The following is a 23351-nucleotide window of genomic DNA, read 5'->3' as shown; positions in this document are numbered from 1 at the left end:
CAGTCAGCCTGAGTTCCAAAGTCTTGGTCCGGCGTCAATTGCTGTCGCCTCCTCCCTGACGTCAGTGCAACAGGGGTATATAAGATGCAGCTGATGCCATTTTCTTTAGTCTTTCTTGCCGCGCGGTGCCCGAAGCAAAAGCAGTTTGCGAGTGCCGGTCAGCCGACTTCTGAGATTTTCATTCCGAATCTAGAATAGAAGTCTTCTACAAAGCTAAGTACCCCCGTTGGGGAAACTTTTTCTTGCCTCAGACCGATGTCAGTAAAAGTTAATAACTGTATTTCTTGTGGGAAGCAAATACCTCATAAGGACTTCCACTCCTATTGTATCCCATGCCTAGGCCCAGACCACGACGTCACTGGTTGTCGGTTTTGTGCTAGGTTTAACAAGCGCACTAACGTCTGATTTTGCCCGACATTATTTTGGCAGAAAATTAAATTACACCATGCCGTTGGAACTTCTGACGACCGGAATACATAAAGCGCAAAGACAAGGACAGGCATCAGAGGCCCAAAACTGACAACGAGGCCTCTTCTAGGCCGGTCGCCGGTTTTCAGTGAGGCACCTATGCAGCCCCTGACGACTGCTTCCACAGAACCACAGACTGCCTCTGACTCCCATGTGGAGCTGGCTGGGCCTTCAGACGCTCAATGTTTTCAGCCTACCGAAACTAACCCTTCAGAAGTAGCTGAGCAATCCACAGCTTCAGGGAGCATTTTCAGACCTACCCAGTTAACCATTAAACCCTCTGCTAAGTCTAAGCCCCCCTTAAAAACGGATACAGCATTCTCCAGGACAGACTTCCATGCCTAAGAAACAAATGCTCAAAATGCCCGAAGACCTAATCACCCTGATCAGGGGGTCCCATCCCCCACCTAATAAAAGGCCCAGACAGAATGCAGACTATGAATCTTCCGACCAGGTGTCCATTTCTTCAGATTCATCTCAGACCTAGGATATTTTTTACCCCCTTATGAGGATTCTGAAGCTGAGGAATCAATTCCATCAGCCTCTCCACCTGAGGACTACTCCTTTGGGGAGACCTTGCATACCATGAGGGAGCATTTCCATTGGGAAGGCCAGGATTACTCTGAATCCAAGAAAAGGCTCAGACTTCCTGTTATTACCTCAACACAGACCCCTTGCTATTCCGCCAGTGTTCGATATTGTGGCTGATGTGTACACTGAATCCAGCTTAAACCCTGACTCCTTACCTCCAGCCCCAGTTAAACCTGATAGATATTACAGAGTCCCTGACTCTCAAATTTCTGTATAAAAGCCCTGTTGCTGACCCTGAAACTGTTTCTCAGGGACCCACAGGGATTAAGGCCTCATCAGCAAAAAAACCCAGTTCCCTCTGACAGAGATTCCAGAGCATTAGACAGATGGGGAAAGAAAGTATATACGTCTGCAACTTGGCAATGAGAGCCTTAAATTGCCAGTTTCACATGCTAAAATATCAGCAATTTTTGATCTCTCGGTTGAAACAAAAGATGCTTCCAGATTCAGATCCTCCTAATTTTAAAGAAATGCAGGATTTATTGCATGCAGCTGAACAAGTGGGCAAACATACTTTGCAATGTGGGTTTGATTTCTTAGAGGCCTCCTGTAGAGCAGCAGTTACAGGCTCTGTCATTAGAAGACATGCTTGGTTAAAAGAACATACATTACCAGATCATGTTAAGGCAATATTATTGGATGCACCTTTGCAGCGGGATGTGTTTGGAGTTAAGGCAGAGGAGGTATTGAAGAAGATGGAGGATAAGGCAAAATCTATGCAAACAGTGAAGGATTTCTTACAGGTTCAGCCTCCTTGTTTTGGCAGAAACTGGCCAACAAAGAATTGGTCCTTTCCAGTCAGACAGACCTCAAAGGGGCAGATACAGATGTCCAAGAGGTAAAGCACAAGGTCCTTACAGACCTCGACAATGGGGTACACCAGGCCAGAAAGAAGGGGAAGACAGGCCCCAACCATATAAAAAGCAGCCTCAATGACTTCCCACTACAGCTGTCAAACAGCTCTCTCTTGTCAGCCCCCTTAACAAATGGGTTCTCAACATTGTATCTCAAGGTTACAGGTTCCACTTTCACACACTGCCAAGGTTAAAAGGAATGCCAATTCTGCCACCAAATCAATGGGCAGAGGCTCAAAAACAAATTACAGCACTCATGGACATGAGAGCTATTCAAAAGGTACCACCACAGGAGCAAGGACAAGGATTTTACTCAAGACTCTTTCTGGTTCCCAGAAAGGACAAAGCCTGGTGACCCAATCTGGATCTTTCTTCTCTAAACACTTACCTGGATGTTCTGAAATTCAAAATGTTGACACTACAGCAGCTTCTTCCCATGCTGGGCAAGAAAGCTTGGCTCGTGACTTTGGATCTCAAGGAGGCATACCTGCATGTCCCCATCAGACAAAACTGCAGACGATACCTCAGATTCCTAGCTGGTTCAATGCACTATCAATTCTCTGCACTGCCCTTTGGCTTATCTACTGCACCCAGGGTTTTCACAAAGTGCCTGGCACCAGTAATTGCCTTTTGCAGACAAAAAGGAATTCAAATTTATCCGTACCTGGACGACTGCCTGATTTCAAGCAGAGAGCAAGGACATTCTTCTAAAGCATCTGGCGTTCGTAAAAAAGTTAAGTTCCCTGGGGTACACAGTAAACGAAAAGAAATCAAAACTAGAGCCCTCACAAGAGATAATATTCCTGGATGCCAGCTTGAACACAACGGCCCAGATGGCTTATCTCATGCCAGACAAGCAAGGACAAACTGACTCAATACTTTCAATTGATGGCAACAAAGACCCAACTCCCCGCAAGAAAAATTCTGCAGGCCTTGGGCTACATGGCATCTTGCATACTACTAATTCCATATGCCAGACTGCATATGAGGAAACTACAATGGTACCTAAAGAGAGTGTATTGTCTCAACTATTTCAAAGTTTGGAAACAGTTATGCCACTAATTCCTTTTCTTCAACAGGAGTTTTGATGGTGGGCTCAAGCTTGTCACCTCGACAAGGGACAGCCTTTTACTCGACCCACAGCCAGGCAAACACTGACAACAGATGCATCGGATTACGCCTGGGGAGCACACATGGCAGGAAAATGTATTCGGGGCGAGTGGCCCGCAGACCAAAGGCATCTTCACATCAATCAGAGATGCTAGCTGTACAAAATGCACTTATAGCTTTCAAGGACCTGCTGCATCCAGGACAACTAGTACTAAAGATAGACAACACCACAGTTATGTGGTACATAAACAAGCAAGGGGGCACACACTCCTACCCCCTCTGCAGACGAGCCATGACCTCGTGGAACACTGCTCTAGACTACCAAGTTCATATGCAAGCACAATTCCTGCCAGGAGAGAAAAACACACTGGCAGACGACCTAAGCAGAAACATCATGGATCCCCACAAATGGGAATTGAATCCACAAATATTCAGAATGATAACACAAAAATGATGGAGCCCGGACATAGATCTGTTTGCATCCCCAATGAGCTGCCAGCTACAGAAATTCTGCACCAGGAGTTACCATCCACAAGCATGGAAAGTGGATGCCCTCTCATTCAGCTGGAAAAACCTGCAAGTATACGCTTTCCCACCTTTACTTCTTCCAAAGGTACTCATAAAAGCCAGGTAAGAAAAGCCAAAGATGATCCTGATTGCAGCAGACTGGCCATGCCAGCACTGGTACCCAATCTTAAAGAACTTGGCACAAGAACCACCCTGAATTTTGCCTCAAATCCCACCCTGAATTTTGCCTCAAATCCCACATCTGATGACTCAGCGCAACAATCAGATACTTCACAGCCATTCAAAGACCTTAAACCTAGCTGCATGGAAAATTCCTTAGCCAAGCAAGCAATGCCTCTCTCCAGAGCTGTTATGGATGTCATTCTGGAGGCCAGAAGGCCTAGCACCAGGAAAGCCTATTCGGATAAATGGAAGAGATTCTGTGCCTGGAACTAGGCGCACAGCCTTGACCCTCTTGTCCCAAACATTCCTCAGATACTTCAGTATTTAACGGAGATGCTGGACAAGGGCCTCTCCTTCTCATCCATCAAGATCCACGCCTCTGCCATTTCTGCTCATTACAACACGGATCCACCAATTTTCTCTAATCCTTTGCTCAAACAGTACCTCAGAGGAGCTAAAAACATAAGACCACCCCATAGAGCACCTACTCCAACTTGGGACCTCAACTTTGTTTTGGAAAAATTAACTTTACCTCCTTTTGAGCCAGCTAACACAGCAGAATTAAAATATATCTCTTGGAAAACCGCTCTTCTACTGGCAATAACATCAGCACGAAGAGTCTCAGAATTACAGGCACTAATGGCAGTGGAACCTTTCCTCATTTTCCACCAGGTCAGGGTGTCTTTAAGAACTAATCCTACGTTTATGCCAAAGGTGGTATCAAGTGTGGCTCTAAACCAAACTATTCACTTGCCAACTTTTTATCCAAAACTACAGAACAAAGGGGAAAGACTACTACATTCTTTGGACATTCACGAACAGTTGCGTTTCTACTTGGACAAAACCAAAGCTTTCAGAAAATCTGAGCAATTATTGGTAGCATATGCTGCAGGAGCACAGGGAAAAGCCATTTCAAAACGGACTATTTCAAAATGGATAGGGCATTGTATACGTTTCTGCTATACACACCATGGGAAACCTGTACCTAGCAGCATTAGATCTCACTCCACCAGGGCAACAGCCACTTCAACTGCCTACCGCAGAGGAGTACCTACCAAGGATATTTTGGAAGCAGTAACATTGGAGTTCTGTGCATACCTTCACCAAGAATTACCATTTGCCTCTATACTCCAAATCCAGAGCTGGCTTCACTGCTGTGCTGCAGGGCCTTATAGCCACCCCTAATGCCTTATAGAACCAGCCACCCTACCTCAGCTTTGGAATTCCACCCAAGTGTAATGACTGCAGCAATGTAACATGATGAACATAGTACAGTTTTGTACCTACCATAAATGTAGATGTTCGAGTGTAAACACTGCCACAGTCCAGGTTACCCTCCCTCCTTCCCCTCTTACTTTCTGGTACGTACCTAGGTCTTCTACCCTTTACTACCTATGGGGAGTATTTGGTGGTAACTGAAAATTGTTTGTTTTTCTTTTGTATACTAGCAATTTGAATTGCCTACCTATTTGGGGGCACCTGACATCTGGGGCAAGAAAAACTGAAGAAAATGGTGTCGGCTGCATCTTATATACCCCTGTCGCACTGACATCAGGGAGGAGGCGACAGCAACCAACGGACCAAGACTTTGGAACTCAGGCCGACTGGGGAACCGCCTGACGGCAGGATAACCCAAGTGCAATGACTGCAGCAGTGTTTACACTCCAACATCTACATTTATGGTAGGTACAAAACTATACTTTATTGATAGTTTCATAACTATTGGGTACATGTTGCTTTCTTGCAAACAAGATCTGGGGAATTGTCAATGAGGCAGCATGAGATAGAGGTCGGTCTCGAGCCAGTAAAAGCTCTCGAGCTTTAGCATCGGCCGAGTCGGAGCCGAATATCGGCTCTGAACCCATCCAGCAAGAATATAGGCGAGTTGGACTACAAACATGGAACGTTATGGCAAGTACATCGCTTTTTTTTAAAAAACTTGCAAAAGAGTGTAACTGGATTTGTAAAGCAAGTTGCACTGGAAGTGCAGCTTTATACTGCAAAACTCTCCTGTATACAAGTTCTGTATCTTTCATTTTTCACATGTAAAGTGTACACCTTTTGTGGCAGGTAGAGGCAGTTCCCTCATACCAAGATGAGGGAGCTATACATCCACTAGCTTTGAAGTGTTGCATCTACTGCCTAGATGAAAGTTTGATGAGTGGTGTTTCACTTTCAATACACCAAGGGTTCACAGGATAAGAATTGTTTATAGATTAGTTTTACTCCATTCCCTAGTGAAATGACTTTGAAAACTAACTTGGATCAAAAATGCCCCCCATTCAGGAGTTGGGACTGTGTCCAAAGAATTCACACTTGTTTTCTGCAGGTAGTATACCACGGTATCCTTTTGTATGTATTTATTTAAATCTTTTCAGTAAATCTGTCCAGTTTGTTCAGCATTCAGAATCTGTATCTGTGTGAATGAAACCATCAGTTGATGTATGCTTTGGAGGAGTGATTTTCATCCATCTGAGTGCCTAGTAGAGTATCAATGTGCAGTGTTTCACCCAAAAGCAAAAGTTCAAAAATGTTTGCCTTTGTTTTCAGTGACAGTTATCATAGTAGGGCTTTATTACTTGTCTCATTTGGGCTACCTGATTCCTGGTAACTGTGATTGTGATTGTTTGAAAATGTTTGAAACCATTGTGGCTTCGTTTGGTAATTCTGTCTTATTTTTCTTTCCATGAAAAGAAATTGCTATTCAAGTGTACTTCACCTTCATCTTCAACATGGCATCATCTGGTAAGTGCTTTTAGTTTTTGTCTTTTGTTTGTTTGTTTGACCCCCCCCCCCCCTTCCATAGAATGGGCTAACTTGTGGGTGTAATTCTGTTTTGGCTCTGATAAATGTGTGTGCTGTATACATTCATTATTTGTAGGTTGGTCATCTGTGTGTGTAACAATAATAGAGAGTTAGGGCGTAGTTTTATTGATGGAGCTGCTCATGTGCATTGAGCTATCTTAGATGTTGTGCATCCTTTTGCACAGTGACATTCCCAGCAGAATAAGTCTAGAAGACTTGGAAGTCTTACACAAATGGTCAGCCACAGTGCTGGATTCAGTACATTCGGTGATTGATGGAGTACTGTTAGCAGGTCATATTTAGTGTGTAAACTTGCATTTGTTTTATTACGAGGCAAAGAAAACAAAAATTTAAGAAAAACCTGATTTCTTATTGAATTTGAAATGTCAGTTGTAGTGCTGATGGATTGGCGTGATCTCGCGTGTTTGTGGGTGGTCTAGCGACATGCTGTGTGGGTTGGACATACAGTGGATATAAAAAGTTTACACACACCTGTTAAAATGCCAGGTTTTTGAGAGAGAGAAAAAAAGGAGACCACAATAAATCATTTCAAAACTTTTCCCACCTATAATGTGACCTATAACCCTGTACAATTCAATTGAAAAACAAACAAATTTGTTTGGAGAAAAAATTAAAAAAAAACGTACAATACGTTGGTTGCATAAGTGTGCACACCCGTCAGCTAATACGTTGTGTGCACACCCGTAAGCTAATACGTTGTGTGCACACCCGTAAGCTAATACGTTTGAAGTATTTTATGATTTAATTGCAGCATTCAGTCTTCTTGAGTACACACCTGCCATCAATTAAGGAGACTAACTCCAAATAAAGTTCAACTGTCCTAATAGGATTTTCCTGACATTTACTCAGTTGCCTGCTACAGCAAAAGCCATGGTTCGTAGAGAGCTTACAGAGCATCAAAGGGATCTCATTGTTGAAAGGCATCAGTCAGGTGAAGGGTACAAAACAGTTTCCACAGCATTGGATGTACCATGGAACACAGTGAAGACAGACCGCAAAAACTGGAGAAAATATGGGAGAACAGCAAAGTTGCAAAGAACTGGACGTCCCTCCAAAATTGAAAGGACAAGACAAACAGGTCAGGAAGGCTGCCAAGAGACCTACAGCAACACTGAAGGAGCTGCAGGAATTTCTGGCAAGTACTGGTTGTGTACTACAGGTAGCAACAATCTCCTGTATTCTCCATATGTCTGGCCTATGGGCTAGGGTTGCAAGACAGAAGCCTTTTTTTTTTTGCAGGGAAAAACATCCATGCCTGGCTAAAATTTGCAAGACAGTACATCAAGTCTCCCAAAAGCATGTGGAAAAATGTATTGTGGTCTGAGATTAAGGTTGAACTTTATGGCCACAATTCCAAAAGGTATGTTTGGCGCAAAAACTACACTTCACATCACCAAAAGAACACCATCCCCATGGTGAAGCATAGTGGTGGCAGTATCGTGCGTTGGGGTTGCTTTTTCTTCAGCTGGAACTGGGGCTTCAGTCAGTGTGGAGGGAATTATGAACAGTTCCAAATACCAGTCACTTTTGGCCCAAAACCTTCAGACGTCTGCTAGAAAACTGAAGATTAAGAGGAATTTCACCTCTCAGCACAACAGTGACCGGAAAGCATACATATAAATCAACAAAAGAATATGTTGTCCCAGCTCGCCTTCATTTTTACATGTGGGTTCGGAGCCAATCCTCTGCTCCGACTTGGCCGATTACAGAAGCTTGAAGTCTAAGTTGGCTCGTGGCAAGGTAGGTATCACATCATACAGTAGCATCAATCCTCTGATCACGTTTGCTGCTCTGCGAGTTCAGAAGTGCGCTTCATGGCCGTGGCCAAGTTTTTTTCTGTGTTTTTGCATATATAGCTTGTTTTTCATAGAAGATGATTAGAATACTCCTTTTAGATAATAGTTCATCTTTGGTATTGTTAAATAGTTGTCGCTGGTTTATCAACTGGTTGGCTAACTTTTTTTCCACAGGCCTGTGTAGTGTCGGTATCCTGTAATGGTAGTTTAGATTATTTTTATTTAGAATCTGCTGTTTCTTCTTGTTGAGCACTTTTTGTTGGCTCTTTGCTAGCTTTGATGGTGTGTATTTACATTGCAGGACTTTTACCAAAGCGGACTAAAATATACTAGTGTGTTTGTCCCGTTCCTCGCAGGGCTAGGCCTGTTTAAGTTAGAGGACCTAGTCCTCTTATTAATCGTGTCTTTACATTTGTAGAGTGGTGTGTTTCCCTTTATATAAACCTATTTGCCCATCATTTATTAGAGGGTTTTTTCTAGTGGTGTGTTCCTTTCCCGTTCTTGGCAAGGCTGGGCCCATTTAAGTTAGAGGACCTAGTTCTCTCCTTGGCATTTACTACTCTTATATTGCGTTATTTTCTCCTCCTCCCAATAGCTGGGGTCCGTTTAGTTAGACCTAACTAATTCCCTTTTGCACCTTTACAGTGCATTTCTGCTTTTGCTTACAGTGTGACAATTGAGTCTAAAGAGAGGGATCATAAACCTTCGGGTTTTAAGAAATGTCAGAAATGTACTAGGAAGATGTCCATAACATACGGGCATAGTGTATGTGTCTACTATTTAGGGGCCATTCACTTACAAGAGACTTGTAACTTTTGTCACTCATTTAGCTCAAGCGCTATTCAAGAAAGGAAAAACTGATTTTGAAAGGTCTCCTGAAACTATCCTTTGAGGAAGCTTTAGGTAGTTCTTCCTCACAATCTACAAAGTCTCCCTCTAGCCAGAAAGAAAGGACTGTTAAAAGGCCATCTCCAGTGTGCTTGGAGCAATTTGGGCCTCCAAAAACTATTAAGACTTCCCCTCATCGGTCCACTGCTTTCAGAGCCGACCCAAGGTTATTACAATTGACATGCCTATATTGGCCCCAAGAACATTGGAGCCAAAAAGGGATTCTTCAGCTCGGAGCCGACCAACAAATATTCCACCGGTCTCCCCTACTGAGATCACCTATTTTTCAAAGATCTCATGGTCCAACCTTTACCTCCAGGTCCTCTAGGAGCCTATCGGATGAAGATGTGGAGAGGGTGGTGTCCAGACCTTTGAAGGCGCTGGCAAATTTGCTCTCTGCTCCTACCCAGCTGGTGTCTGAGCCATCCAAATCTTCTTTTACATCAACTACTGTTCCTCCTCAGAGCCATACCGGTCTATTGGAGCCAGAATATCCAGTACTGCTTGCAGTAGAACCTTCGGCTCTGGCACATGTTGAGGCCTTGCCCCCCCCCCCCCCCCCCCCCCGAGGAAGTGCCTCGCAAGCACAAGTGTAAGAGGAGGCACATGGACTCCCCCGAATCGAATCCTTAACAGAGGACACGGACTTGGATGAAGGGGAAGGCTCCCCAAGGTCACCCCCTGAGGATGTCTCCTTTGGAGACATCATGAAAATGCTCAGGATCAGGGGGTCTGCCCCCCAAGGCTTCCTCTGACGAGTCCGTGTTCCTGGAGGCATTTGAAGCAGGCCCGTCTACCTCTTGGGTGTCCCCTCCGGTCGACCCCCTGGTGGACCTTATTACCACCACCACAGAAGAAGAGGTAGACACTGTGGAGCCAGTCCCTAAACACCCGGATAAGATCTTTGAGACCCCCACAGACCCGGTCCCCTGGGCAAAGGGCCCCAAGGCCCCCCCCAGTGGGCCCAGCAGACACTAAGTGGGAACTAGCTCAGGAGAGCCCCTCAGTCCATCCACCGAGCAAGGAGTCCTGCTCGATGGATTGCCTTGGGAAGCGGGTATTTAGTTCAGTGACCTTCTCAGTAAGGTCCCTGAACTACATGGCACATGTCATCAGGATGCATCGAGATCTTATTAAAGAGTACGCTGCTTCCCCCCTAGAGTCCATATCGGTGGAGGACAAGCAGTTGTACTCCACTCGTATGGCCACTGTTGGATCTATTTCCAACACCTCTATGCGGCTGTTGTCCCACACCACTGAGGGATCCGCTAGAGCTAGCGGAGCGGGCCTAGTTATGAGACGCCAGCCCTGGCTCCGACATTGCAACTTCGCGGAGCCCTTTAAGGCGTCCTTTGCGAATGCTCCCTTTGATGGTTCTGCCTTGTTTGGCAAGACCGTTCACGATACACTTGTCCAGAGCGAGAAGGACGGGAAGACGTCTGCCGTCGGATTCCGCTTCTCTGCTCCCCAGAGGTCCTTCTCCAAGAACCAAAAGGGACAGAAGAAGATGTGGTTCCAAAAATCGCAACATTCCCAACCTGCTCCAGACAACCAGTCCTTCCGTGGCAGAGGACAGGGAGGACGCCGCCCTAGAGGCAGAGGGGCTCAGAGAAATTTTGGGTCCAGAGAATCCTTCTCTGATCGGCCCACGCAACAGCCCTGAAAGGTTGCCCGACTGCTCCACTTGGGAGGCAGTCGGGGGGGGTGCTTCTCGAGGCACCTGGCGGCATGGAGTCCATCACGTCAGACCGCTGGGTGCTTCGTATCATATCCAGAGGTTACAAAATCCCAATGCAACATGTCCCCAGACTCAGAAACCTCCCCAATGTACCACCCGCTCAGAGGGAGGCTGCAGCCGCAGAAATCCAGCAGCTGCTAAAGAAAAGAGCCATCCAACCCGTCCCCCCAGACCAGCTCAGATTAGGGTTTTACTCAAGGTTCTTTCTGGTGCCAAAAAAGACGGGGGACTTGAGACCAATTCTAGATCTTTCCCTCCTGAACCTGTTAGTAACCAAGGAAAAATTCCAAATGGTCACTCTTCAATCCATTCTCCCCCTCTTGCAGGAGAACGACTGGATGTGCTCAACAGACCTAAAGGATGTGTACTACCACATTTTAATGGACAGATGATCCAGGAGGTTTCTCCGCTTCTGGCTGGGAGCCAGCCATGATCAGTTCAGGGTCCTTCCCTTTGGCCTCACCATAGCCCCCAGGGTGTTCACCAAAGTTTTAGCAGCGATAGCGGCCCACCTGAGACTCCAGGGAATGCAGGTCTTCCCTTACCTGGACGACTGGCTCCTGATCGCCCCAACAAGGCATCTACTCTGTTCAGCCTGAGCACTTTTTCTTTGCCTAGCCCCCCAGTTAGGCATTACCATCAATACGGACAAATCCTCCCTTGCTCCGACACAAGTGATAGACTTCATAGGGGCCAGATTAGATATGAGAAGTCTGCGAGCCTACCTCACTCCAAAACGACTACTGAATCTGGGTTTACATGTGCGGGCCATCCTACAGTCAGAAGCTCCACCCGCAGAATTGGTCCTGAGGGCACTGGACTCTATGGCAGCGGCAATTACACTCCTTCCATGCGCTCACCTAAACATGAGGGTACTACAGTGGACCCTTCAAGTACAATGGTCCTTTCAGCTTCTTTCTGTCCATCACCCTATCTCTATCAGCAAGGCTTGCAGGAGGGCCCTGTTACGGTGGTTTCATTCTCCAGACCTCCATATAGGTCGCCCCTTCTGCGCTCCACCTCCTTGTCACGGTGACCATGGACGCTTCTCGCCTCGGGTGGGGGGGGCATTGCTCAGGCAGAACGGTCCAAGGCACATGGAACGACACAGAGACCTCCCTGCATATCACTGTTTTGGAGATGAGGGCAGTGCTGTTGGCGTTGCGAGCACTTCACAACCTTCTTCCCATAGGAACTATTGCGATACACACTGACAACATGTCAGTTGTCTGGTATATCAACAAACAGGGGGAAACCAGGTCTTACACTCTCTGCCGAGAAGCCATGAGAGTGTGGGAATGGGCGATCTCCAACTGCTTTCTGATCGCAACGCACATTCCGGGTTGGTCCAACATTCTGGCGGACAAACTCGGCCGCACTATTCTTTCCCCTTACGAGTGGTCTCTCAACTCCCGAGTAGCGAAGCAGATTTTTGCAAAATGGGGGCAACCCTGCTGCGATCTTTTTGCCTCTCCCTCAAATACGAAATGCGACAACTTCTTTGCCCTGATTCCCCCACCAGGGGAATCCCCGAGAGACTATCTAGTGCATGCTTGGCCGCCCGGTCTGCTTTATGCCTATCCTCCTCTACCCCTGATGCTAAACATGTTACAGAAAGCCTCTCGGTTGGGGAGCAAAATGATCCTCATTGCCCCATTCTGGCCTCGACAATCTTGGTTCCCTTACCTGTGGTCTCACTTGGTGAATCCTCCCTGGATTCTGGATCCCAGCCCGGATCTGATCTCCCACCCTTCAGGCTTACCGACCCCGAATCTGGACAGCCTGAAGCTGACAGCTCGGCTGCTCCAGTTCCACTTTTAATGAGAACTCCCGGTATTTCTTCACCAGTCAAAGCCATCTTGGTGGCAGCGCATAAACCTTCCACCAGGAAGATTTATCGCAGTAAATGGAAGCGTTTCTCCGTCTGGGCGGAACATTATAATCTGGACCCCTTCACTGCTCCGCTAACGTCCGTTTTGGACTTTCTTACCGGACTTTTTCATCAGGGGGCTAGCTGTTCGACAGTCAAGGTCCGATTGGCAGCCATCTCCCATTACCACGTAGGACACAAGACAGGTCCTTTGATGTCAGCTAAATTATGTAAAACCTTCCTCAAGGGTACTTTTCTGCTCAGGCCCCCTATCAGAGAAGCCACACCCCCTTGGGACCTATCGCTAGTTCTTCAGGCCTTGACTGAGTCTCCCTTTGAACCAGCTGCCTCGGCTGATCTTAAATACCTGTCTTGGAAAACAGCATTCCTGGTAGCCATCACTTATGCAAAAAGAGTTTCGGAACTTCAAGCTCTTTCCGTAAAACCCCCGTACTTGGTTTTTCATCAGGATAGAGTGTACCTCAGAACCAATCCGTCCTTTCTACCTAAGGTGGCATCAGAAACCAATATCAATCAGTCCATTAATCTTCCTGTTTTCTTCCCTAATTATCAAAATAAAGGAGAATACAAGCTGCATTCATTAGATGTGCACAGGCAGCTGCGTTTCTATATTCATAGGACTGCTGGTCACAGACAATCTGATCAGCTGTTCATTTCCTTTGCCAAATTCAATTTAGGTAAAGCCGTTTCGAAGGTCACCTTATCACACTGGATTTCCCAATATATCCTTCTAGCTTATGAGTCTTCTGGGAGGCCCGCACCTCAAAGGGTTCGTGCACATTCCACTCACTCCATATCTACTTCTACTGCATTCAGATCTAGAGTCCCTTTGGATGATATTTGCTCGGCAGCCACTTGGGCCTCATCTCATACCTTTATTAACCACTACAAACTGGACGTCATCTCCAGAGGGAGAGCATCCTTTGGCTCCGCAGTGCTCCGGAACATCCCTCCATGATGGCCGCCCAAGATTCAGGTAGCTGGGGACTCTGTCCCACAGGTTGCAGACAAATGAAGTCCCTACTCCAGATTAAGAAGTTATGTACTCACCATAAATTTCCATCTGAGTAGGTGGCTTCATTTGTGTGCAACCCCCCCCTCCTTCCCCCTGGCCTTTAGAAGAGTTAGATGTTGGTATTTCTCCTGCCTTTTCCTGTTGGAATACCTTTTTCAGGTATATAGCAGGGCAAACTTGATCTGAGGTCATTTGGGGTTGGCAAGGGATTATGGGTGAGGGGAGGAGCTAGGAGCTCGGATCCATAGCTGTATAAAATAGTTGCCAGCTCTGATCCGATATCGGATCCAAGACCCACAGGTTGCAGACAAATTAAGCCACCTACTCAGATGGAACGTTATGGTGAGTACATAACTTCTTATTCTAAGCAAGGATGCTGATGTTCTTCCCCCAAAAGCACCAGCTTCTGTCTTTGCACCACCCTATCCACAAGACAGCAGAGATCCGCAGCCCTCAGGAACACCCTCTGGGTGATCCCCATTCTTCCAAGTCCTCCGCAGAATACTCTTTTGAGGAGCCCCCTCCAGAAGAAAACCTGCAAGAGGAAGCATGTAGACTCCCATGATGAGGCTTTCACCTCTGACAGTGACCTCTGAGTCGGTGACCTCGAGGAGTCAGAAGGGTCCCCACGGTCATCCTCTGAAGATATCTCCTTTCCAGATATCCTTGATCCTAAAACAGAGAGGTGGCTGAACTACCATCACCCCTTCTGATGAGTCTGTGTACCTGAAGGCTTTTGGATCTCAACCTTCAACCTCTTGGGTGTCTCCGCCTTTCGACGAGCTCATGGACTTGGTCAGTCAAAAGGCGTGGGAATCACATGACCCGATGGAGCCAGTCCTGTGGAGGCCAAACAAGTTTGTCAGCTCCCAAAGAAAAATATTTCTTGACTAAAGGTGTGGTGGCAGCAGCCACCAAGAAGGAGCTTGCAGAGACATCCTCCTCTCTCCATCCGCAGAACAAAGTCTGGAATGATGGACAGATATGGGAAGCGCGTTTTTTCTTCAGTGGTTTTTACCTTTAGATCGCTGTATTATCTTACCCATTTTACAAGGCTTCAGAGGGATCTCTTGAAGGAACTAGGAGATGCTCTACAAGGTACTTCAACTGCTGGATACCAGAAAAGGTTACCAGTCAGTTATCCACCTTAAACTCCATAGTAAATTCCTCCATGAGACTGACATACGCACCAGATGGAGCAAGTAGGGCAGCAGGTTCAGGAGTTTCCCTTAGGAGACACCCCTGGATGTGCTTGTGTAACTTTGCGGAACCCTTTAAGTCTGCCTTCACTAATGCCCCTTTTGATGGTTCATCACTTTTTGGACCAAAAGTTAAGGATACACTCATCAGATGCGAGCAGGAAGGGAAAGCTCTCTCCTGCTGGAGTACGTTTTTCTGTCCCTTCAAGACCCTACCCTCAAGGGCAGAAAGGCGGTAAGATGTGGTTCAGGAAATCTCAAGAGCTTTCCTAGACGCACAAGGTAATTCCTTTCCCGGGGTCAGAGGGGGAGGAAATAATGGTAAACGCTGTTGCAGAAGGGGCCGGCAAAACCAGGGCGACTGATTCCTTTCGCGGATGTCTCTATCCCTATCAGCGCTCCTGAAAGGAGGCCTGCCTGAGCTACTCTGGAGGCAGTCGGGGCAGGCGTTTATCTTTGTACCCAGAAGCCTGGCACAGCATCACAAAAGACAAGTGGGTACAAAACATAATCTCCAGAGGATACTCCATACCCTTTTCCTACCGCCCCCCCTCGAACCAGAACGGCTCCAGATGTTCCACCCAATCTCTGGAATCGAGCAATCATAGAAATCCAAAAGTTGCTAAACAAGAGCCGTCCAAACCCATTCCTGCAGACCAAATAGGATTTGGAACTTGACAAATGGTCAGGGCTGTTAGAATGTGCAGTGATTCCGTTACCTTTCACAACGAATGTACCCTATTATGTAACATGTTCCTTAATAGGGGTTACCCTAGTCATCTTATTGACGAGATTAGGTCAGAAGTGACATTTAAAAGGATAAATGGGGTTTATAAACCAATCCTGCAATGCCACATATCTACCAACACTAGCATTAATGATGCTTCACAGTCATCCCTTGATGGTACCCTCCCACTAGATGACACCTCCTCGACTAACCATGGACGTGACTTTTCCATCAGCTACGTCCACACTTACAGTCTCAATTCTCACACTACTACCGCACTCATTAAGAAAAATTGGCAATTCATTCTAGGGAGCCCAGGGTTCTCTGAGAAATTAGGCCTTTTTCCTAATTTTGTTTTTAAGAGAAACAATAACCTGAAGGAACTTCTACAGAGGGACCTAACTAAAAAAACTTTCAATAAACGTATAGATATGTACTTATGCGGGTTCTGCAACTGGTGCCATAAAATGAGGGTAGGGCAGTCCTTTACAATAAGGGACAGGAAGTATTCAATTCAAGCCCCACTTAATTGTGAAAGCAGATCAGTGGTATACGCCTTCTTTGTTGTCCCTCATTTTATTTGGGGAAGACCGATCGCAGATTAAGGGACCGTGTGTATGAGCACATGTATGCAATTAAGAAGAACTCTGATGTAAACGCCTTGGCTAAACACATTGACAATCATCCTGGACACTCCTTTTCGTTTATGGCGATAGATCAAGTGACCAATAACATCCGGGGAGGTCCTACACCCCTCCTCCTGGAAGTACGTGAACTTGAGTGGCAATGCGCAGCTACCGGGCTTAAATGAAAACTGTAACATCTCAGCAGTACTTAAACTGAGGAGCTACTTGAGGTAGTGCCCTTCCTCGTACCTTCATACCACTGGTTCACGCATACATACTACCCCTCCATTCACATATTCACCTCTCATCATGTACCTTACAATTATTATGCGTTCCTATGCTGTTGTACCTCTTGTTACAGGGGACTGCTAAGTTTTACATTGATTTAATTATATGTAAAAAACACACACCTTCTTCCCCTTCCCACACCCCCGCCTTCTTCACTTATAGTTGCTTTACATGAATTTATTTTCATTCCCTGAGTCACCATTAGATTCATCTTCATGTTGTATATACAAATATTTTATTATAACTTCATACATTTTTTTAAATATTTTATTTTTATGCTGATGTTTCGGCAGCATTTCATTATTTTTAAGATTGTTATTATTTACATGAAGTATAACCTGTATATTCTTCTTCTTTTTGTTGAAGATGTCTGTTTTAAGTTTTGACTTTTTTAAGTTTTAATTTACTTCTTAGGAATTTATGTTGTCATTTCCCTTTTGACTTGTATAAAAGGGGCGTGTGCTTTACCTCATTGTTTGATACTTTTCTCTGAGGAAGCCACACTTTGGTGCGGCGAAAATGTTTGTTGTTAATAAAAATCCGTTAAGATCACGCTTGGTTTGCTTGCTGGTACAAGGTCTCCGTGGCACATCTGTGTTTTTTCAAGGATTTGGAACTTACTCAAGATTCTTTTTAGTACCAAAAAGAACAGGGGACTGGATGCCCATATTGGATCTCGGCAAACTAAACAAATCGGTCAAGAAGTCCAAGTTTTGAATGGTGACACTGCAGTCGATACTTGTCTTTTTAGGGAAAGACAATTGGATGTGCTCAATACACATCCAAGATGCATGCTACCACATAAAAATGGACAGAGCATCAAGGAGTCACTTAAGCTTCCAGCTGGGAGACAGTCACTATCAGTTTCGTGTTCTGCCCTTTGGTCTCACTACAGCTCCTAGAGTGTTCACCAAATGCATGGCAGTAGTAGCAGCTCACTTGACGTCTTGGATTCAGAGTGCTTCTGTACCTGGACGACTGGCTCCCAAATGCCACCACCAAGCATCTACTTCAACAGGCCAGAGACATGACAGTACAAATTTGTGCTCCGCTAGGCATTACAATAAACTTGCAAAAATCTGCCTTGTGACCCTGTCAACGTACTACCTTTTGTAGGCGCAGAAATAGACACTATTTCGATGATTGCTTTCCTTCCCACCAACAGAATTGTGAATCTCAAAACAATAGATATTGCATCTTCCAAAACACAAGGTCAAGGCAATGATAGTGCTCAAACTGCTGGGAACAATGGCCTCAACCATAACCCTCGATCTGAAGTAGGATATTCATTTGTCAGCAACCTGTGGGTATGGATCCGATATCGGATCCGAACCGGCATGATTTATCCAGCTTTGGATCAAAGCTCCTAGCTCCTCCCCTCACCCATAATGCCCTGCTCTCCCTACATGACCTCAGATCTAGTTTGCCGCGTTCATGGTGACAGCTTGATCTTGGAGCTCCTACAGCTAAGTGGAAATTTAGTATTTTCTCAGGGTTTTTTTGGTTTATTAATAGTTCCTTTGTGTGAAAGTTTTAGGTTTCCCACCCATTTAAACTATTTTTGGTTAAATTGCTAATTTTTTTGTAATTCCCTCCCCTTGCTGGTAGCGTAGTTTGTGTGTGCGTGGTTTCTTTGGGGCCTGTAGTGTGACTGGATTGTTAACTTTGGTTAACTTATTAGTTTTATTTATTTATTTATTTATTTGTTTGTTTAAAAAAAAAAAATGTCTGAAGCCCCAAAGGCGATTTTTTCGAAATGCTCCGAGTGTGGCCATATGCTGTCCCCTGCGGATGGCCACACTCGGTGCGCTCCATGCCTTGGGGTTGAGCACCTCACTTCGGGATGTACAGGGTTCAACCCCAGGGCATTGAAGGAGCGGAGGTCGAAGCTGGTCTTGGCTGGACTTTTGCCCTCGGACTCGGCTTCGGCCTCCACCCCGTTGGTAGTTACTGCTCCTGCGCGGTACCTGCCCTACCTACTCCCGCTCCTCCTCCCGGGACTCAAACTCCCTCTACGGGTTTGGAGGACAGGGAAGCTAGGAAGAAGGACCGGAGAGAGAAGCACCACAAGTGGCGGGCCGAGACCTCCGTCTCGGCCCCGCCGGCTAAGCGGGCTTCTCCGGCCTCTCTAGCTACTGGTTCTCCTCCCCCTCGGCTCCGGTCCCCGACCTTTTCACTGGGACCTGAGGAGGAGGAGACCCGACCTCCTTCGAGGCTATCGAGGCGGTACTCAAGGCCTACCTTGGTAGCCTCTTCGAGGTCTACCTATAGTCTTTCTGACGCCAATCTGGACCGGATGATGCGAAGGTTCATCCAGGCTCAGATGCAGATGGGAGTGCTCCTGCCTCCCCCGGGGGGGGGAGCTCGACCCCCTTTTTCAAGCCCATACCTCCTTCTCCGACCCACTACCCGGGTTCGGAGCGCTCTGAGCCGAGCAGCTTTGGAGCCGGGGGTGGGTCGGCTCCGATAGTACTGGCTACTTCGGATCCGACCCTGCCCTCGAGTGCGTCGGATCCTACCTCTCGGAGCCTTGATCCGAGGGGCTCGGCGCCGGCTCCAATCCACTCCTCGGATCCGAGGGGGCGCCGACTGTCGGATCCTTTGGTCGAGGCCGGCTCCCCTTCGGCTTTTGATGTAGTGGAGAGAGCTCTGTTGAGGGCTTCCGGACCCCCGGCACTTGCTTCGGCTCCGTCCCGCACTCCATCTGCTCTGGGTCAGGCTTCCGTCACCCGGCCACTGGGACAGCCCGTTTCGATGCCCCAAGCAGTTCCTGTGGAACTAGACACACCCCCCCCCCCCCCCGAGGAGGCACCTCGCAAGCACACGTGTAAAAGGAGGCACATAGACTCTGAGTCTTTAACTGAAGACACGGACTTGGAGGAAGGGGAAGGCTCCCCAAGATCACCCCCCGAGGATGACATCATGGAAATGCTCCGTATAAGAGGTGGGTGGTCTGCCCCAAAGTCTTCTTCGGACGAGTCCGTGTTCTTGGAGGCATTCGAAGCGGGCCCGTCTACCTCTTGGGTGTCCCCTCCTGCCGACCCCCTGGTGGACCTTATTACCACCAGGGCGTGGAAGGAACCGGACACCGTGGAGCCAATCCCCAAAAGGCCAGACAGGATTCTCAGCCCCCCTGCTGACTGTGCCCACTGGAGTAAGGGTCCTTCGGTAGATGCCATGTTAACGGCAGCAGCCACCAAGAGGGAACTCGCCCAGGAGAGTTCCTCAGTCCATCCTCCGAGCATGGAGTCTCGGATGATGGACCGCTTGGGGAAGCGAATGTTTAGTTCAGCGACCTTCTCAGTGATGGCACTCAACTATCTGGCACATGTTATTAGGATGCAGCGTGATCTTATTAAAGAATACGCTGCATCCCCCTCCGAGTCCATGTCGGAGGAGGACAAACCTTTGCACTCCACCCGTATGGCCACTCTTCAGTCCGTGACAAATACCTCTATGCGGTTGCTTTCCCATGCTACTGAGGGAGCCGCTAGAGCTGTAGGGAGTAGGCCTAGTCACGAGACGCCAGGCCTGGCTCTGCCATTGCGATTTCACGGAGCCCTTCAAGGCGTCTTTCGCAAACGCCCCCTTTGATGGTTCTGCCCTTTTTGGCAAGACGGTTCGCGACACCTTGGTGCAGAGCGAGAAGGACGGGAAGACGCTGTCTGCCGTCGGAGTCCGCTTTTCTGTGCCCCAGAGGTCCTACTCTAGGAACCAAAAGGGCCAGAAGATGTGGTTCCGGAAGTCGCAGCAATCCCAACCTGCTCCGGACAACCAGTCCTTCCGTGGCAGAGGAGGACAGGGCAGACACCGCCCCAGGGGCAGAGGGGCTCCCAGGAATTTCTGGTCCAGAGAACCTTTTTCTGAGCGGCCCGCGCAGCAACCCTGAGGGGTTGCCCGACTGCTCCACTCTGGAGTCAGTCGGGGGACGTTTTTCGGAGCACCTAGCGGCGTGGGAGTCCATAACAGACCGCTGGGTCATCCGTATTATATCCAGGGGATACAAAATCCCCTTTCTTCACGTCCCGAGACCAAAATCCCTCCCCGACGTTCCACCCGATCAGAGGGAGGCCGCTTTAGCAGAAATTGGCTATCTGCTGAGCAAAAGAGCCATCCAGCCCGTCCCCCCAGACCAGATCGGATCAGGGTTTTACTCCAGGTTCTTTTTAGTGCCAAAAAAGACAGGGGACCTAAGGCCCATTTTAGATCTGTCCCTATTAAACCTGGCAGTTCCCAAGGAAAAGTTCCGGATGGTCACTTTACAATCTATCCTCCCTCTTCTGGGAGAGAATCACTGGATGTGCTCTATAGACCTCAAGGATGCGTACTACCACATACTAATGGACAGATGGTCCAGGAGGTTTCTTCGCTTCCGGCTGGGAGCCAGTCACTACCAGTTCAGGGTCCTTCCCTTTGGTCTCACCACAGCCCCCAGGGTGTTCACCAAAGTATTAGCAGTGGTTGCGGCCCACGTGAGGCTTCACGGGGTGCAGGTCTTTCCGTACCTGGACTGGCTTCTCACCGCCCCAACAAGGCATCTACTATCTTTGGCAAGAGACTCCTTTCTTCAGCTAGCTCCCTGGCTAGGTATCACAATAATCGTAGGAAAGTCCAACCTGGCCCCTACCCAGCTGATAGATTTCATAGGTGCCAGGTTAGACACAAGGAAGTTAAGAGCCTTCCTCACAACCGACAGAATTCGGAATCTACGACTCCAGGTGTGGGCCATCCTCCACTCCAGCTCAGTTCCGGCGGAATTGGTCTTGAGGGCACTAGGGTCCATGGCGGCAGCGATTTCTCTTCTCCCGCTCGCCCGCTTGAACATGCGGGTTCTTCAGTGGACACTTCAAGTACAATGGTCTTACCTTTCTCTTCCCCTGCATCACCCCATTGCAATCAGCAAGGCTTGCAAGCGGTCTCTTCTGTGGTGGCTCCATTCAGAGGATCTCCAAGGAGGCCGCCCCTCTTGTGCATCCCCCCCCCCTTGCCACGGTGACCACGGACGCATCTCGCCTCGGGTGGGGGGGGGGCATTTTGCAGGACGGACTGTCCAAGGCACGTGGAACGACTCGAGACCTCCCTGCATATCAATGTTCTGGAGATGAGGGCCGTGTTCTTGGCGTTGCAAGCACTGCAGGCCTTTCTTCCCCTGGGAACAATTGCGATTCAGTCAGACAACATATCAGTGGTCTGGTACATCAACAAACAGGGGGGAACCAGGTCTTACCCTTTATGTCGGGAAGCCATGAGAGTGTGGGAATGGGCGATCGCCACCAAGCGCTTTCTCATCGCACCGCATATTCCGGGTCGGGCCAACATCCTTGCGGACAAGCTCAGTCGCGCCATTCTCTCCCCGTACAAGTGGTCTCTCAATGCTCAAGTAGCGAAATGTATCTTCGCACGGTGGGGAAATCCTTGTTGCGATCTCTTTGCTTCTCCCTTGAACACCAAGTGCAACAGTTTTTTTTTTCGCTCTAATCCCTCCTCCAGGGGATTCCCCGAGAGACGCTCTGGTGCATGCTTGGCCTCCCGGTCTTCTTTACGCATACCCCCCTCTGCCTCTGGTGCTCCAGGTTCTTCAGAAAGCCTCTCGGTTGGGGTGCAGAATGATCCTCATAGCCCCATTCTGGCCTCTGCAGATCTGGTTCCCTTACCTAAGGTCTCACTCAGTGAATCCACCTTGGATTCTAGATCCCACCCCGGATCTGATAACACACCCATCGAACCTACCATCCCCGAACCTGGACAACCTGAAGCTGACTGCTTGGCTGCTCCAGTTCCACTCCTAATCAGGGCTCCCGGCATTTCGTCTCCCGTTAAGGCTATCCTGGTAGCGGCGCATAAACCCTCTACCAGAAAAACTTACCACAGTAAATGGAAGCGAGTCTCCATTTGGGCGGAGCGGCAAGGTCTAGATCCCTTCAAGTTACCTCTTCCCGTGGTCCTAGATTTCCTTACCACTCTTTTTAATGATGGCGCCAGTAGTTCCACGGTCAAAGTTCAGCTAGCGGCCATTTCTCATTATCATGTTGGTCATGAATCTGGGCCTCTTATGTCTGCCAAGTTATGTAAAATCTTCCTAAAAGGTACCTTTCTGCTTAGACCCCTGTCAAGCAGGTGGTTCCACCATGGGATCTTTCCTTGGTTCTTCAGGCCTTGACCGCTCCCCCCTTCGAGCCTGCGGCCACTGTAGATCTAAAATTCTTCTCTTAAGACTGCATTTTTAGTAGCGATTACTTCAGCCAAAAGAGTTTCGGAACTTCAAGCCCTTTCCATAAAGCCGCCTTACTTGATCTTCCATCCGGACCATGTGTACCTCAGGATCAATCCCTCGTTTCTTCCTAAGGTAGCTTCGGAAGCAAACATTAATCAGTCCCATCAACCTTCCCCGTTTTCTTTCCTAATTATCAGAACAAAGGCGAGTACAAGCTGCATTCATTGGATGTTCATAGGCAGCTTCGTTTTTTATCTTAACAGGACAGCTGGTCACAGGCAATCCGATCAGTTGTTCTTTTCCTTTGGAAATTGGTTTACCCAGATTGAATTTGGCAAAGTCTCCTTGTCACGATGGATTTCCCAGTGTATTCTATTAGCTTACCAAGCTTCTGGGAGGCCCGCACCGGACGGAGTCCATGCTCATTCAA

At 47.7% G+C, this 23351-nt stretch overlaps 1 protein-coding gene across 1 annotated transcript in view; it reads left to right on the top strand.

The window, feature by feature from the left end:
• STMN1 (stathmin 1) overlaps positions 1-23351 on the top strand; it is a 256875-nt gene that overhangs the window by 44440 nt on the left and 189084 nt on the right. Inside the window, exon 2 of the mRNA XM_044060049.1 lies at positions 6408-6458. Coding sequence (XP_043915984.1) covers positions 6446-6458 — 13 coding nt within the window. The 5' untranslated portion in view covers positions 6408-6445. The remainder of the gene's footprint in view (positions 1-6407; positions 6459-23351) is intronic.

Source organism: Protopterus annectens, chromosome 1.part2 (assembly GCF_019279795.1).
Source record: "Protopterus annectens isolate FY-2018-M chromosome 1.part2, PAN1.0, whole genome shotgun sequence".
NCBI classification, from domain to species: Eukaryota; Metazoa; Chordata; order Ceratodontiformes; family Protopteridae; genus Protopterus; species Protopterus annectens.
Note: the sequence above shows the minus strand (reverse complement) of the source record. Positions and strands in the feature narration are given on the sequence as shown.